Raw genomic sequence first — 18,587 nt, forward strand, 5'->3', positions numbered from 1 at the left:
CAATCAATGATCAAGTCTTCTTTTTTTCTTGGCCGTGCAGTGAGGCTTGTGGCATTTTAGTTCCCCGACCAGGGACTGAACCCAGGCCCTCAGCAGTGAGAGCGCGGAGTCCTAACCCCTGGACCGCCAGGGAATTCCCAATGATCATTTGTTGATGAATAGCTTTTGTCCTCTTGTTGTTTATAGTTCAGCAGATAGACTAGGCTAGGCACGTATAAACAATTATAAGAGGTTGCCACCTAGCCTAGGGACATAATTGGAGTGCCATAGTGCTTCAGAGGAGGAAGGTAGTATTTGGGGGCCGGTGGGGACAGGAATCAGAATTTTTCTGAGTTTTATGAATTTTTGCCCCTGTGCACTTTTGGAAAGACCTGACATTTGTCAATGTCCACGTTGTGTATTTTGGGGGAGAAAGCTTTCTTCTGCCTGTAGGCTGTCCTTGTAAAGGAATGGAGAGATGGTGGGAGGGCTGGGTGTCCTAGACTCCTGGGAAGGAGTGGGGCTGGGTGACGCTGGCACTCTCTGGCCTTATGGGCTGAACCAGTTTCCTGTCCATGGCTCTGACACCGGGGGCTTGGGCCTTGCTGGTCACCGTCAGCTTTGCCTGGGTTGCATCCTCAGGTCAACAGCTGGCTTCCCCTGGCCAGCTGTGCAGTTCTGATTTTATTTGATTGCAGTAAGGGGCTTAGGCTGGCCTGGGAGTGCTTGACATTTTATTAGTCTCACTTCATGATCTGCTAAGCACCCCTGGGAGCAGAATGTCACAGTTGGCATGCCCTGAGCCCACTTCTCCCCAAGGCCTTATGAAACAAGACACCCTTCTCCCTTCCTGTCCCACCTCCTACAGCTGTATCTGCCTCTTTTAAGGAACCGTTATCTGGGTAAGAAGCACAAGTATTTGAACATGATTCTCTCTGCAGTAAGATAAAATCTTGGATCTTTGGAGCTGAAAGGAACCTTGAGATTCCATCTTGTTCTTCCCCTGTCCCTAGGGAAGTCTGATTCTCTAGGAATGTCTCGTATTCCTTATCGTTGTCTCCAGAGTGTTCTTCTCCATAGCCTTCCCTCCACAAACAGAGAGGCATAGACATATATACACTACCAAACGTAAGGTAGATAGCTAGTGGGAAGCAGCCACATAGCACAGGGAGATCAGCTCGGTGCTTTGTGACCACCTAGAGGGGTGGGATAGGGAGGGTGGGAGGGAGGGAGACACAAGAGGGAAGAGATATGGGAACATATGTATATGTATAACTGATTCACTTTGTTATAAAGCAGAAACTAATACACCATTGTAAAGCAATTATACCCCAATAAAGATGTTAAAAAACAAAACAAAAAACTATTGCTGAAAAAAAAAAAAGTATCCCCACGAACTAGGGTGAGACGAATGAGGCTCCTGGCAAAATTTAAGGAGGCGCTCACTCTCAGGGTTGTGTACATTCCAGCCCTGCACCTGCGGAGACCTGAGAGTGAGCGCCTCCTTAAACTTTGTGCCCTGGGTGCCTCACTTGCTTCACCCCAGCCCTGGTCCTCCTAGAGCATCATAGCTCTTTAAACCCAGTCTATCTAGGGTAGAGTTTCCTGTAGATAATCAAGTGTGTTCTGGAGAGGGAGTGTCTACCACTCACAGCATCTCATTTTATTTTCAGAAAGCTTCATTTTAATTTTTCTTGTCCAGTGGCAAAAGACAACATTACATATTTTATCACAGTTTATCCTTTCAACAACCTGAGAGGTAGGGATGTCTGTCTCCATTTTACACATAAGCAAATTAAGCCTTAAGGAACATGTGGCTTGATTGTGTAACTCTGGCGTACCACACTGCATTTGCTTAAACTATGTCGATGTTTCTCTTTTCTCACTTCCCTTCTTCTTACCCCCTGTGCATGTTTCAAGGCTGGAATCATGGCAGCCCTTGGTGTTTTCTGGTGCAAGCTCAACCTTCAGCTCTCTAACCTTCCTTTCCCCCAAATTGGGGCAATCATGTGTTATGTAGACAAGACCCCGAGAGCATGACTTAGGCAAGCTTCTTCCGTGTGGTTTTCATGAAGTACAGAGCCTGGCACATGGTCAGGGCTCAGTAAATACTTGTTCAATGGATGATTATACACCTGTCACTTCAGAGGAAGTGGAATTTAGCTGTGCGGGTACTTGGGATCAATGATGTGATTTGACTGGAGTCAAAAAGCCCTGAACTCTGGCCCTGATAGCTTTAATCAGTCCCTGGGGAAAACCCTGATGTCCTCTGGGAAAATCCAAGGCAAGAAAATAGAAGAAACCATCCCATTTTCTTTTAGGAGCATCTACGGCCCTCCCACAGAATGACTCGGATCAGCGTCCAAGGTCAGGCCTATGTCTGTGCATCTCTCCTCCCTTAGGTCACTAATTATAATTCTGCAACAGCCATCGCACTTTGCCCTGACTGTCCCTGTGTATCTCACTTAGGGAAGTTTTCCTGTGCCTCTGACCTTCAGTGTCATTCTGCAATCTGGTTCCATGGTTAAAGAATTCTTGGCTTAGGGCTGTGGGCATCAAGTAGCCTCCCAGATGAGTTACAATGAGAGGAATTCGGGGCTGGCGGGGGGATTCTTCAGAGGCTTGAGTGCTGAAGGACAGGCCTATGGGGCTTGCTCTGCCTGAGTCTAAGCTCTTATCAGGCCTTGGGGAATCAGCGTGCATCCCACAAGTCGGACAGGAGAGCAAATGGCTCTCATTACCTTCAATGCAGTTTTCTTTTTAATCAGATAAATCTCCCTGGAAAAGTATGTCTTTGCAGAGAATGGAGCTCAGGGATTCTAGACAAAAAGTTTTGGGAAAAAATATTGCATTGATCAGCAGGTAATGGTCATTTTGTTGCAGAGACCCAGGAGTGTTAATATTGAGGAGAAATAGTAATATGATAAAAATAGATAAAGATGTGATATTAGCTAATGATAGTAATAGCTACTACTCACTAAGTACTTACTATGTGCTGGGTTCTTTACATATGTTACTGTATTTAATCTTCTCAACAATCCTATGATGATGACAGCATTACCTCCTTTTTGTGGATGGGGAAACTGATGCTTGCATTTTCGGAAATTTAGCTGAGGTCGTATAGCTTATAAGTGTCAGAGCCCAACAGTCTGCTGGTCTCTAAAGCCCACACTACTCTGTTGACTCTCCCAAATGATGGAGGTTTGCAGAGTCCCTCTGAGGAGCTGCTCTTGTTTATAATAGAAATGTTTGTATGATTCTTTGGAACTATGAGTGAGAACTCGTGGAGCTCTGGGAATTGGAAATTATGGATTGAGAAGAATATGTTATTTGTGTGAAAGTGTGATCCCTTTCACACAAATAACACTTTCGGTTTACTTGGCGCTTCCAATTCATTTGATCCCCATGCCACCCCCATGACAGCATCTCCATGTACAGGTGATGACATTGAGGACCAACCGAAAGGTTAAGAGACCTTCTCAGAGTCTCAGATGGCAGAGACCTAACATGACCAGGGTCTGGGGCATCTTCTGCTTGACTGTTTGGCCAGTCCCAAGAGACGGGAAGGGGATGGATAAACCCTTCTTGACTATTTATTAAATTGTCACTCAGAATTTCTCTGTAGTCAACTTGTCTTTCATTTTATTTTTCTCTGTCTCAGTTCACCCATCTTTAAAATACCACCTGCCTTTATCAACTGCAGGTGTCATTTGAATGGCAAAAGGCCATGGTGCTTAAAGATGCTGTGGGAATAAATTCTTTCCCTTAGGCCAGTGAAATTTTTCATTCACTAGGTACGTTGAGATAATCATCTCGTTTGAGATGGCATTAATTTATTCCTTCACTTATTTACTTATTTATCTCAAATAATTAGGAAGTGCCTACTGTATGTCAGAGACTGTGCTAGGTGACTGAGCAGAATATAAATAATAAAAATATGACAGCCCTTATTGAGTGGTTATAAAGTACCAGGCCTTACACAAAGAGCTTTGTCTGCAATATTTAATCCTGAATATAATGCTTTGGGTTGGATATCGTTACCCCCATTTTACTCATGAGGAAATTGAGGTTCATAGAGGTTAAATAACCTACCTAGGTACACCTGACCCCAGAGTCTTCTCTTAAAAGTATCTCAGTAATAGATATGCCATAGCCTTTGTTTTCCAAGAACTCGCAAATTAATAGAGAGAGTGTGAAGACAAATAAGTACTTGAATATCTGAGCCTATTAGAAAAATATATCACTTCTCCCTCCGAGATCTATACTAGTTCAAACTTATAGCGGAAAATAAGCCAAGGTGCAATGAACCCATAGGAAATGCATCAGCAAAAGGGATCTGTTTGTCCCAGAGAAAAAAGAGGTTTTCATAAGGGTGAAGCTTGGACGTGTGTGGTCTTCAAGCATCCAGGAGACTGTGATTCAAAGGAGGCTGTTGAGAAAATAATAAATAATCTTCACTGGGCACTGAGGAAGAAATGACCTTAACTTGTAGAAAAAGCAACTTGGATTAAAATCTGCATCTGCCTTTAATAAACTGAGTGACTGATCTTCAGAAAGAGAATACTTTACTGTGAGTGGAGAGGATTTAGTTGAAGTGGGTATTTGTATGTAAATACAGAGTTTTACAGAAGCTCCGGGGCTCTAATAACTCTCTAAATAGCCCTCCTTGATTCCCCTGTATCCTCTAAGATAAAGAGCTGCAGCTATGCTCAGCGGGGTGGAACTTCTTTGTCTCACTCAGCAGGTTCCAACATCTTGGGGAAGAAGTGGGAAGAAGAGTCATAGAATTATGGGACCGGCACATCTTGTGCATTAAGAAAAGATGTTTTTTGAGCACCTGCTATAAATTAAAGACTGTATATTACGGCTCTGCAATGTCAGTAGGGACGATCATCTTTGTTTATAGATGAGGAAATTGACTCAGGGATTAACTAACAATGATAGCAATGGCTACCAATGATCAAACGCTTTCTGGGTGCCATGCAACAGTGCTAAGAACTTTCCCATACATGCTTTCTAATCCACCCAACCACTCTATGAGGTGGATACCATTTTCTTCTCTAGTTTTCACTTGAGGAAACCGAGGCTTGGAAAGTTTAAATGACATAATCAAGGTAATTTGGTGGCTGAGTTGATATATCAACCTAATTGAGGTGGAATTTTGCCATATGTTTTGGAGCAGCTGTTCAAATGTGCTAATACAGCTCACTCAACTTTAATATATGCATTGTTTCAAGTTCCTGCTCCTCTGTGGTTTAGTATAAGCTTCTATAAGGAATATTTACTGAGGAGTGTTGAGGAGAAGACGTGTCAGTGAAGCCTGTGGGACTCAATGAGCTGCAATCAAGGTAGGTGTACGATGAGGGAAGGACAAGGTGCCGTGGCTAGTGTCCCTTCCTGATTTTAGGAGGAAGGAGGGCTAATGGTGAAAGGATGGCAAGGGTCATTACTGAGACTTCTTTTCCTTCTGGGATTTCCTTCCTTTCTACCCTGTACCTTCAGGATCCTCCAGCAGGGTCACCTCCCTGTAGCTCATTGGAGGACGAAACGGGGGGCCCAAATTCCACTGCCCTCTGTTTCTTGTTGCCCGGCTCAGAGGCAAATGGGACAAGCTGTGGCTGTAGAGTCAGAAGTCTTAGGTTTGGCTACTACCTCTTTCGATTCTTTCTTCTGTGATTGTGAGCATGTCCTTTAGTATACTGAAGCATCACTTTCCTCATCTATAGAGTGTAGATCCCTCCTATCCTAACTTATAAATCACTATTTGAAATTATGTGGGACTTCCCTGGTGGTCCAGTGGTTAAGAATTCACGCTTGCACTGCAGAGGGCGCGGGTTCGATCCCTGGTCGGGGGACTAAGTTCCCACATGATGTGCGGTACAGCCAAGGGGGGGAAAAGAAAAAGAAATCATGTTGAAGAGAGCATAAGATACTACACAAATAAGAACTCATTTCTGGATTGAAACAGGAGCATGGTCCAGGGTTAAGCACACGAATTCTGCCAGGCTCCGCTGTTTACTAGCTGTTTGGCTTCGGACAAGTTACTTATCCTGTCCGTCTTTGTTTCTGCATCTGTAAAATGGGTAGTAGTTGTTGCTGCTCACAGGTTGTGGTACAGAATAAATAATTCTTCTGCAGTGTTTCTTTGGTGCCTGGAACATTGTAAATGTTCAATACAATTTTTATTGATTCAGATTTTCATTGGTTGATCTAAGCTCTATGACAGGGAATGAATATATGAACTTCCAGAGGCTTCTTTGCATTTTATGCTTGAATCTACAAGAACCACCCACACTCACATCTAGAGGAGTACCACAACACTTTCTGGTAATTCTCCTGCTCTGTTCTTAGTAATTTATCGCTGAAATAGTAAATTAATAGAATTACTTTGACATTTCAATCAATAGGATTAAGATGATCTGATGATAACGGAGTAGTAATTCCTGCCGCACAGATGGAAACTGTCCAGTGGCAAAAACTGTTCTTCACAAGCTGGCTGGCAGCCCTCAGACCAGATTCTTTCAATCCTTTTAAAAATAACATTTTCCTCTGATGCTAAAAGCAATGAACACGCATTGGAAATATACAATGCGGTTCAAAGAAAAAAAAAAACCCACCTGGAAATCCCATTATCTAGATACCTACTGTTAACATATTAGTAAATTTCCTCTAGGTTTTTTTTTTCCTCTATAGATTATAATCAGTTTTGTTTCCTGGTTTTTTACTGAAGATTCTAAGGAGAATTTTGTTTTCTCTTGTTATTACACCTTTAGAAACACGATTTTAGATGACTGCGTATTTCAGTGTGTGGCTGTATTAGCATTCATTTAGCCACCCCTCTTTGACGGCCATTTATATTATTTACATTTTTTTTTTTTGCGGTACGCGGGCCTCTCACTGTTGTGGCCTCTCCCGTTGCGGAGCACAGGCTCCGGACGCGTAGGCTCAGTGGCCATGGCTCACGGGCCCAGCCACTCCGCGGCATGTGGGATCTTCCCGGACCGGGGCACGAACCCGCGTCCCCTGCATCGGCAGGGGGACTCTCAACCGCTGCGCCACCAGGGAAGCCCCTATTTCCAATTTTAAGCTATTATAATCTATGATGTGAAAAGCCCCCTTGGTCACAAACCTCTGTCCATGCCCTGGAAGCAAAATTGCTGAGTCAAAGGGTATGAATATTTCTAAGGCAGAAAGACTCTACCAGTGTAAAGGGGCCCCTCCCCACCGCAGGACCAGCAGCTTGGCTCCTTTTTGAAAATGAATTCTTCATCAGGCGGAGTCTGCTAGGGGCCAGGGCTGAAGGTAGTGGTGAGTAAGTGAAAGCCGAAGAAGAGAGATGACCGCTTCTTTTTCCTTTTTCTCCTTTAACTCACATTGCCCGAGAAGCCATAGACACTGGAATGTGCTGGAGGGGAGTAGGAGAGATCTTTGTGACAGTGTAGTTCAGAAGTCCAATGTAGCTTGGTGCCATACATTTCCTTTTCTCTTAAACTGCCCTGCCTATGTCTTCTCCCTGTGTCGTATTCTTTTTATCCCTGAAAGTGCATGTATATAGTAAGTATCCCATAAACGCTTGAAACGGGAGGTAGGATAGCTTGGTGAACTTAAATCTGATTCTGATTCTGATAGCTGTGTGATCTTGGGCAAGTCACTTAACCTCTTCACATCTGTTTTATTAATTTTTTATCAGTAAAGTAAGGGTAATGATAGCGCTCTTAGGATTGCTGGGATTAAAGGAGAAAATCAAGTGTTGATGCAGTGATAGATAGAAACCACTTAGTATCTTAGCCATTATTACAAATAAAAATAAAAATTTCTGTTTGTAAGATTCAAATATTCTTCACTAAAATTTTATGCCAGTCTAGGTTACACCTGATGATTCTGAAGAACATCAGAAAAACCTGAAGACTAAAAGAAGCAGGTATGGCAGGAAATACTGGATGTGGGCTGTACTTCAAATCGTGGCTAATTTATTCTGCATCTTAAGAGGGACATTAATAGGTTGGAGCAGGTCCAGAAAGGAACAACTAGGCTGGTAAACAAACTTGAAATTGACCTGTAAGGAATAATTTGGCTCAGAGAAAACATAGACAGATCATTTTTAACAAATCTCTGTAGGCTATCATGGGAAGAGGGACTCAAATTAGTAAAATAATATTCTTGAATATTTACTATTTGCCAGGCACTGAACTAAGCCCTTTGCAAATACTATTTATTTCTTCTTCTCCAAAAGACTATGCGAGGTACATATTTGTGTTACTATTGTCCAGGTGAAGCAAACAAGGCACGGATGGTGGAAGTTACATGGCTAGTAGGTGGTAGGGGAGGAATAGAAAGAGATCTTTCTGATTCCACAGTTTAGGTACCTTCTCTAGCCCACTCACTTGTTCCAAGTGACCAGGGAAGGCAGATGGGACTCTCATATAGGGAGGTGGCTGCCTGATACATGTGAGGAAAGAATATTTTACCCATTAGAGCTAGCTGGTAATAGGAGAGGCTGTCTAAGGAGATGGTGAGTTTCTTGTCTCTGGAAGTGTCCACGTACAGGCTGAACTCTTAGTATCATATTGTAAGGATGAATCAGCTGAGGAGTAGGTTAGAATCATGAATTTGCTACTTACTTGTATGACCTTGTATGACCTTGAAAGTTGCTTAACTTCTCTGAGCCTCAGTTTCTTCATCTGTAAACTAGGAATACTTAATTCTAATTTTAGGTCTGTTGGAGGAGTAAAAGATTCAGATAAATTGCTTAGCCAAGAACCTGGCATACAGAAGTTGCTCATTATATGTTAAGTGAACAATTATCTATGGTCTTTTAAATTTATTTGTACCTGTGCTTCTCATTTTATAGGGTGATCCAATCTATTTATTTCTTCCTTGAGGTCAATTCCAGATTTGGAGATGTCACCTGCAGAGTGAGTATTCTAGCTCACTTCTGCAGAGGCAGGTATCTGCCAGGCTCTGTCCCCTCAGGCAAATTACAGGTTGGACTTTGGAACAGGGGCAGTGGAGTAAGCAGAAGGAAGGATGTTTGGACTGTAGTGTTAAGCAACAGAATAGATATTATTGAGAGAGCGAGAAATTAGAACCATTTTATTCTATTATCAATTATCAGATGGGTGTGAAAAGCCCACTGTGTGCCCAGCACCTGCCATGTGGGTTAAGGGTATATTCAGTCAGTTGGAAGCATTCTCTTTGTCTTCAAGGGCCTCAATGCCTGGGATGCCTCAGACAACTATGAAAAGATTAGAGAATAGCACTGAGTGTCATTCTGTGCTAAGTCCTTTGGCACAGGGCAGTTAGGGAAGGCTGCTTAGAGGCAGGAGGTTGGAAAGAAATGACCTTGGAAGATTTCTTCCTGGCCTGGGGGATTTTCTCAGTTTTATGGTTCTCAGGATTGCATCCTCGCAGGCACAATGTGGTAATGTTGCAGTTGTAGCTCCCTTGGGCATATTTTCTAGTCATTTCCCTAGGACATCTCCCAGAACCTGGGAATATGCTAATCATTTTTGCCCATTGTCAGGGAGGGGCTGTCCTCTTTCTCAGGCCAGAGAATAAGGCAACATCCTCCCTCCTTCCACAGTTCCCTTCAGGCCCCTGTTCCTTAGACATCAGCCGTGCCCCCCACCAATATCAGCCGTGCCCCCAGCCAAGATCAGCCATGCCTCTCACCAACATCAACCATGGACCCCACCAGCATCAGCCGTGGCCCTCACCATCAGCCATGGCCCTCACCAACATCAGCCATGGCTCTCACCAGCATCAGCCATGGCCCTCACCAGCATCAGCCACGGCCCCCACCAACATCAGCCATGGCCCCCACCAGCATCAGCCACGGCCCTCACCAACATCAGCCACGGCCCCCACCAGCATCAGCCACGGCCCTCACCCACATCAGCCACGGCCCCCACCAACATCAGCCACGGCCCCCACCAGCATCAGCCATGGCCCCCACCAACATCAGCCATGGCCCCCACCAGCATCAGCCATGGCCCCCACCAGCATCAGCCATGGCCCCCACCAACATCAGCCACGGCCCGCACCAGCATCAGCCACGGCCCCTACCAACATCAGCCATGGCCCCCACCAGCATCAGCCATGGCCCTCACCAACATCAGCCATGGCCCTCACCAGCATCAGCCATGGCCCCCACCAACATCAGCCACGGCCCGCACCAGCATCAGCCACGGCCCCTACCAACATCAGCCATGGCCCCCACCAGCATCAGCCATGGCCCTCACCAACATCAGCCATGGCCCTCACCAGCATCAGCCATGGCCCTCACCAGCATCAGCCATGGCCCCCACCAACATCAGCCATGGCCCCCACCAGCATCAGCCATGGCCCTCACCAGCATCAGCCATGGCCCCCACCAACATCAGCCACGGCCCTCACCAACATCAGCCACGGCCCTCACCAACATCAGCCACGGCCCCCACCAACATCAGCCACGGCCCCCACCAGCATCAGCCATGGCCCCCACCAACATCAACCATGGGCCCCCACCAACATCAGCCACGGCCCCCACCAACATCAGCCATGGCCCTCACCATCAGCCATGGCCCTCACCAACATCAGCCATGGCTCTCACCAGCATCAGCCATGGCCCTCACCAACATCAGCCACGGCCCCCACCAACATCAGCCATGGCCCTCACCATCAGCCATGGCCCTCACCAACATCAGCCATGACCCCCACCAGCATCAGCCATGGCCCCCACCAGCATCAGCCATGGCCCTCACCATCAGCCATGGCCCTCACCAACATCAGCCATGGCCCTCACCAACATCAGCCATGGCCCTCACCAGCATCAGCCACGGCCCCCACCAGCATCAGCCACGGCCCCCACCAACATCAGCCATGGCCCTCACCATCAGCCATGGCCCCCACCAGCATCAGCCATGGCCCTCACCAACATCAGCCATGGCCCTCACCAGCATCAGCCACGGCCCCCACCAACATCAGCCATGGCCCTCACCATCAGCCATGGCCCTCACCAACATCAGCCATGACCCCCACCAGCATCAGCCATGGCCCCCACCAGCATCAGCCATGGCCCTCACCATCAGCCATGGCCCTCACCAACATCAGCCATGGCCCTCACCAGCATCAACCATGGCCCCCACCAGCATCAGCCACGACCCTCACCAACATCAACCACGGCCCCCACCAGCATCAGCCACGGCCCTCACCAACATCAACCACGGCCTCCACCAGCATCAGCCACGGCCCCCACCAGCATCAGCCACGGCCCCCACCAGCATCAGCCATGGCCCCCACCAACATCAGCCATGGCCCTCACCAGCATCAGTCATGGCCCCCACCAACATCAGCCATGGCTCTCACTGATGAGACATGGAGTTGGCTGCCTGAGAATAAAGTTTTTATTGTTGTAATTTTTGATGTGAAAGTCCTTCCATCTCCTCTTTCAACAAAATGAGCAAATTCCACCTGCTTTGGGAGATACCTTCCTTTTTCCTCCTCCTTTCATTATTCCTCCTTAACATTTGCTTCTTCCCACCAACATTTCTCTCCCCTTCTATTCCTCTACCTTCTTCCTTTCCCTTCATTTGTTTCTGAATCCTAGAATGATGGAGTTGAGAGAGATCTTAAAAGTCATCTAGTACAGTCTACCCATGCATTTTACAGATGATGAGAATACTGTAGTCCAGGGAGGGAAAGAGACTTCCACAGTGAGTTCTTGGCTGAACCCAGAGTAGACCTGTGTTGAGTGCTCTTTCCTCTTTATTATTCTGCATGTCTCCCACTTTTCTCCCCCTTCTTGTCCTTTCCCCCCTTTTATTTCTTGCCCAGTATTATTTCTTATATTCTTTAGTGTCTTCATAAACCCAATGGTGATAGATGGGAAGGAAATCAGGGCCTCGGGTAGCAGAACTGAGGGGAAGTGTGTTGTCAGGTTCTCCTCACCTCTCTTCCTCACTGGGAAAGGCTGTGGTTTGGAGTGAGCCTGTCAGTTTTCTTCCTCAGAGACTCTACTCCCTCTACCCTGCCCCTCCACATCTCTGGAGAGGTTTGTACAATGTCTTTCTGCATATGAAGACTTTGAGCCGGATTGGCAGGGTGGCCTACAGGCATCCCAGATTGGGAAGATCCGCACCTCAGTTTCCTCATCCACAAAAGGGGTATGATAACAGTGCCTACTTCATAGCGTTGCTATAAAGATTAAATAGTTAATGCATATGGCACTTTTAGAGAAGTTCCTGGCAACCTATTGGTAGGTTCTAAATACATGTTATGTATAATATTGTTAATTATAAATATTATTATTTAGAGGAATTCCTGTCTGTCAGGCACAGGGTTGGGAGTCACAGATGTCATTTTCACATGAAAAGGGAATGGAAGGGACTTCTCTGGCAGTCCAGTGGTTAGGAATCCACATTCTGAGCCCACTGCAAGGGGCACGGATTTGATCCCTGGTGGGGGAACAAAGGTCCTGCATGCCACATGGTGTGGCCAAAAAAAAAAAAAAAAGGGAATGGAAAACTATGAATGTAGCTTAAATAGACACTCGTTGGTGACCTTGTCCCCACTGTGCTCTGCCTCCAAGTTTGATTTTGTGCCCATGCTTTCTGATATCCTCTTTTTACAAAACTACTTTTCAGCTTTCAAAAGTAATATACATTGTTGTAAAACATCCCAGCATTACTAAAATATGTAATGTAGGAAATAAAAGTCCCCCATAGTCTCATTCTCAAGAGATAATAACAACTATAAACAGTTTTGGGTCCATTTCTCTAGACTTTTTTCCCCATATGAGAACAATAAAACATTAAAAAAATAAAAACAGGATCCTAGTATACATACTATTATGCTACTTGCTTTTTTCCTCTATTTAATCTTTCATCCTCAGTATTTTTGACTTTTCTGCGTGGAATGAGGTCATCTGCCTTTGGCACTTACTGGCTGTGAGACTTTAGATGAATCACTGCTCCTCTCAGAGTTTCAGTTTCCTCATCGGTAAAAGGAAACAGTCCTTTCCCACCTGCTCACCTCCATGTGATACAAGCTTTAAGGGAGATAGTGGGCATGTGTGAAAGTGTAGGCATCCTGTGATGGAGTCCAGTGAACCATTCTCTGTCCCATACTCCTGTTTCACTGGGTTTGGAGCACTGACCGTGGCCTGAAATTCTGTAGTTTCCCAAGTTGTTCCTTTGTTTATACCCACCTGTAGAAGTTAAGCTGTGTGAGAGCAAGGACCACATCTGTTCTGCTCGTCACTGTATCTGTCCCCAGAATGTAGAAAGATTACTGGCTTATAGTAGGAAGTCAATAAATATTTTTTAGATAGTGAAGAAATTATCCACGCTTAGCCAGCCTTCCAATTGATAAAAGACCAATTGGGAGAGAGCAAGGCTGAGCAGGACTGGGGTGAGCCTAGGTGATGGTGGACAGCTGGCCCATCAGTGTCCTTGAACTCCACGTCACCCAGCTTGCCTGTTCTGTAAGCCCTTGTCCTTTGCCTGCATCATCCTCTCTTGGCACTCTTTGCCACCTGGTGAATTAGTCATTCTTTATGGCCCAGTTTAAGTGTCCTGACTCCTATTAAAATTGTCTTCAACTTTGTACTGTCCCCCCACCTCCAGGCAGAGTTAGTCAGACTCTTCTTGATGCTCCCACAATGCTTTGTACCTATCGCTTTTTAATAATAGTAATCGTGGTTTTCCCTCTTTGCACAGTTGCTATGTGCCATAATCAGTGCTAACACTCTACATGCCTTCTCATATTGGATTCTTAGGGTGATTTGTCAGGGTAGGGTGATTTGTCAGGGGACGATAATTATTATTGACATTTTATTTATTTTTATTTGTTTAAATAAATTTATTTATTTATTTTTGGCTGCGTTGGGTCTTCGTTGCTGCACGTGGGCTTTCTGTACTTGCGGCGAGCAGTGGCTACTCTTCATTGCGGTGCGCGGGCTTCTCATTGCTGCGGAGCACGGGCTCTAGGTGCACGGGCTTCAGTAGTTGTGGCAAGTTGTGGCTCGTGGGCTCAGTAGTTGTGGCATGCGGGCTCAGTAGTTGTGGCGCATGAGCTTAGCTGCTCTGCGGCATGTGGGATCTTCCTGGACCAGGGCTCGAACCCGTGTCCCTTGCATTGGCAGGTGGATTCTTAACCACTGTGCCACCAGGGAAGTCCCCAAGCCAGAGTTTTTAACTTCTGGGTCTTCTGTGAGCCAACTTAATTTAAGAATTATGCAATAACAGCTGGAAAGACATGGAGTCTTTATGTAGTCCAGTCTTATTTTAGGGATGGAAAAACTGTGACTCAGTTACAAACAGCAGCGCTTGCAGGGGGAGGAAGATCTTTTCTAATCTCTAGGGTGTCCAATTTTGAGGTAGAATGGGGATTGACTCTTTTACTAAACCTTGTTGCCTTCTTTGTCAGGAAGTGTAGCTTTTCATATTTCAAGGCATTTTCCAAGAATTCCTCCAAGCCCCTTCTCTCTGGGCATGATGCAGTCTTTTCTTGGCTCCTGTGAAGAGTTTTTCTTTTCTACTAGATGTTCTAGGTCACATCAAGAAAACTATCTCCAATGAGGTCCACGTTTTCTGCACGATTGAAAACGATTTAAGAAAGTTTGCCTTGTCCTATGGAAGGGGCCTCTCTGCAGACCCAGGTCATAGTGGGAAGCAGCCTTATCTGCAATGGCTTAGATGTTTTGAGAGGCCCAGAGTTTGAACATGCTTGGTCAGACAGCAAGGATAAGGCTGAAGAACTCACTGCAACAACTCCTGAGCCAGGGCTGAGCTGCATGTCTAGCTCACTCTCACTGTGACTCATTTCTTAGAGCAAAAAGGGGTCATGTGAGACATAGCACCAGTGCTTTGGGTTGGCTGGTTGGAAGCCTCCAGTCCTGGGCCTCTTCAGAGTCAATAAAAGAAGGATGGGAGCAGGCATATGGGGGCAAAACAATTCAATTCAATAAGCACTGGATATCTAACATACAGTACATGACCCCCTGGGGTGATACTATCTATGAGGGGAAATAGAGCAAGTTGAAAACTCTGGGACGCACCAGGGGATGTGTCCCTTGTCTTCGTGTTGGCCTTTCACATGAACCAAGAAATCCATTAAGTTCCTAGCCTTTGAAGTGCTTGCAATCCAGCAGGAAGGTTAGAAGGGCACCCAAATGTATGTGAGGACACATTGAGCAAACTGACTGCTGAGAGTTAATGCCTACATTTCCCAGGGGGTTTAGGAAGGAGAATCCATGCCCAGTTGGGGGTAGTGATGGTGGCAGTCTGGGGTTGCTTCGTGGAGGAAGTGTTGCTAGCAGGGGCTCTTGAGGCGTGGGTGAGATCTCAGAGAAGTGGAGAGGGAATTCACTCAGGGCTTGTGCTCTGCTCAGAAAAAGGGCTTAAAGGTGACTGCATTTATCTATTGGTAAAGGGGTTATCTCCATTTTTTAAGATGAGGAACCTGAGGCTCAGAAAGTTTGAGCAAACTGTCAAGATAATACAGCGAGGAAGTGACAGAGGTGGGATTCAAAAATCACCTGAGTTTGAATCCAGAGTTGGTGGGTGTGCCTTTCAGGGCAGAAATGAGGGGAGGGGTTTTTCTAGATATGTGGAGGGAGAGAGACCAGTGTGAGAAAAGTACAGAGCTGAGCACAGTGTAGCAGACCAATAAGAAATTCATCTGAGGTGGAATTTGGTTTGTGTGAAGGGAAGGAGCTGGAGGTGGAGGTGCGGTTACATTGTGGCAAAGCTGAGAGTGGGAGCGCACTAAAGCCCCGCGTGTTCTCAGCGAAGGGCAGCACAAACGCACAAACGCACGAGATGCATCTGTATGTGCACTGACACAGTATTGCTGAGGGGAAAAGAGGGATGTCACAGAGCTTGGTGTTTAGTATAACCCCATTTTTGTCAAATAGGAACAGCTTACGCCTGCAGCACAGCAGTTAAAGACTCTCTGAAGCTGGACTGCTTGGACTTCAATCTGGCACTGCCATTTCCAAGCTGGCAACCCTAGGAAAATTATTTAACTTCTCTGTTTCCTCATCTGTAGCCTCATCTATACAATGGGATGAATAATAGTATATCCTTGCAGGATTGCTCTGAAGATTACATGGGTTAATACGTAGTCAACTTTGATAAAGGGGTCAGGCACACAGTAAGCATTCTTGCCATTATTATGTTATTAAAATTATTTGGAAAGATGAATATTGAATTGTTAAGTGATTTCCCTTAGGGAGTAGGATTTCTGTGCCTTTTGGTTGTAGACACATCTCCCTATGTGGTTTAAATATTTTATGGCGAATGAATAATGTTTATAATGCAAACAAACAAACCAGCAAGTTTATTTCAAAAGTTGACATTAGGAGACTTTATTTCTATTGTATTTTTTCTTCTACTAGCAACAGGCCTGCTAGCGACACATTCAGAACTGTCTCTGGTGTCACTCAGACAGCTATTGGAAACAGGTGTCGGAGACAGAGCTGTTTAGACTTCCTACAGGCCTTGTCTGGAGTGATGCTCCTGCTTATAAAGGAGAACTAGCCCAGTCCTTGCTGCCTCGCTCCATGCTGCTCCCCTGCCCTCATCTGGACTGGGTATGTTTTCCTGGCCTAGAGATGTTCTGAGAAGTCCTTTAGGTCTGCTTTGGGAGCAGCAATTCTGGAGCTTGTGGTGAGATCTCCGATGCTGGAGATCGGGCTGCCTCTCCAACCTCTCATACAGAAGATGAAGGGAAACTGGGTACCCTCAGTCCTGTGTGTCTGGGGGTTAGAGCCTGAGGCTTGAGAAGGTCTTTGGTCTGAGTACTAGGGATCCGCAATGAAAAACAATTTAAAAACGGGCCAGAGATTATACTGCCTTTCTCCCTTGCGTCCCCACTCAATCAGACATTCTCTCCCATAATCCCCGATAGCTCTTTCATTGGAGTGATTTGGGGACGAAGAAGCAAGGATGTGCTGCAGGGACCTGTCTCTACCCTGAGACGGAGCTCTAACCACATACTCTCTGCCAGGAGTGGAAGGTAGTGCAATTTCCCTCTTCTGTGAAGGATGGAGATTAAAAACTCACATCTATTTATGGATGTGTGTTAACTTTACTGTTATCTAGAACCACCTGCAGGAGATGAGTCCTTGGTTTTCTGAAGAGGCAAACTCCACCCTTTTTTGCCTCCATCTTCCTCATCCAGTTCAGTCTCCTCCCTCCTCCTCCTTCTGGGTTCATTCTTGGAGTAATAGTGGCAGTACAATGGTGAAAAGAATGTTTTCTGCAGTCAGACTTATTTTTGAATCATGGCTCTGCCTCTTATGAGTTGTTTTACCTTGGGAAAACTATATAACCTATTTATGCCTCAGTTTTGTCACCTGTAAAATGGAAATATAACAGTACTTTTGTCTAAGGATTTATGACATGAGGCATGTGATGTTAGCACTGTACCTAGCATTCAATAAACACTCAATAAATAGTAATGACTATTGATGAGTTGTTGCAGTCAAGGCTGAGATGGAGCATCATAAGGGAAGAAAGGAATGTCTGCCTGCAGTGTCTGTTAACACAAAAGATGCACATGCCCTGTGACCCAGCTAGTCCATTTCTGTTCTTGTTATCTGCCTGGAAAAATGTCTTGTGTTCATTCACAAAGATGTAGGTACACTGTGGTTATTGCAGCACTGATTTCAGTGGAAAAATCAGAAGCAAGTAGAAATGCCCATCAATACAGGAATGGCTGGAAAACAATGGGATATCCATAACATAAAATGTATTGCTGTAGTTAAAAGAATGAGGTGGAGATGTATGCCTCGACAGATAAAGCTTTCCATGATATGTGAACAGAATAAGTTGCAGAATCACATGGGCAATTTGATTCCATGAAATGATAGTATATATATTTCAATAGATAGTATATATAGTTCAATAGATTTCAATATTTATTTCAACATGTGTATGACTATTGAAATATACATACTGTCATTTCATATGTGCATATATATATATGAATAAAAATGATCAAGTAGGGTACCCCTTAAAGAAATAAAAGCTGGGAGGGACCTGGAGATCATCATCAAAGGGGATTTTAGGTTTAAGTCTAGTATCAGAGTTTTTTAAAAAGAGAATGTATGCATATATTGTACAATTAAAAGCGATCAAGAAGAGAGAAGGAAATACCTATCTGGCTAAGAACTGGAAAACTATGACTTTGTCAAACCAAAACCCTGTTGGGAAATTCCCAGCTCATAGGCTTTTTTCTACCCCCGTGGCCCACTGGTAGAGGGTGAGGGCTATCAGCCTGATATCTACATCAGCTCACAGTGGTTGCAGCTTTGAGAATATATAAAAGAGGAAAACCTATATCTATCTATCTATATCTATGTCTATATCTATCTATCTCTCTCTCTCTCTCTCTATCTATTGATCATCTATATATTTAGGGATGTATATATTCCAGCTGTAGGTTAGGAATATAGACATATGCCAGCTTTAAAAGGAAAGAGGCAGTGTGGGGAGCTAGGAGATTTGTATTTGAATCCTGACTTTACCCTGAGATAAACAGCATTGTCTTAGGGAAGTCACTTTTCTTCTCCAAGTCTCAGTTTTCTCAACTCTAAAATGCGGATAGTAACCACTGCCTCGTAT

At 45.1% G+C, this 18,587-nt stretch overlaps 1 protein-coding gene across 2 annotated transcripts in view; it reads left to right on the forward strand.

Moving 5' to 3' along the window:
* The window catches only part of LOC117311880 (uncharacterized), a 35,732-nt gene extending 18,268 nt beyond the window's left edge, over nucleotides 1-17,464 (forward strand). Inside the window, exons 2-4 of one of the 2 annotated variants that reach the window (XM_073802732.1) lie at nucleotides 2,301-2,346; nucleotides 8,831-8,894; nucleotides 9,563-17,464. In XM_073802732.1, coding sequence (XP_073658833.1) covers nucleotides 2,301-2,346; nucleotides 8,831-8,894; nucleotides 9,563-11,419 — 1,967 coding nt within the window. In that variant the 3' untranslated portion in view covers nucleotides 11,420-17,464. The remainder of the gene's footprint in view (nucleotides 1-2,300; nucleotides 2,347-8,830; nucleotides 8,895-9,562) is intronic. The other variant, XM_033855074.2, reaches the window with a different exon arrangement.
* Nucleotides 17,465-18,587: the final 1,123 nt, after the last annotated feature.

Source organism: Tursiops truncatus, chromosome 3 (genome assembly GCF_011762595.2).
Source record: "Tursiops truncatus isolate mTurTru1 chromosome 3, mTurTru1.mat.Y, whole genome shotgun sequence".
NCBI classification, from domain to species: Eukaryota; Metazoa; Chordata; class Mammalia; order Artiodactyla; family Delphinidae; genus Tursiops; species Tursiops truncatus.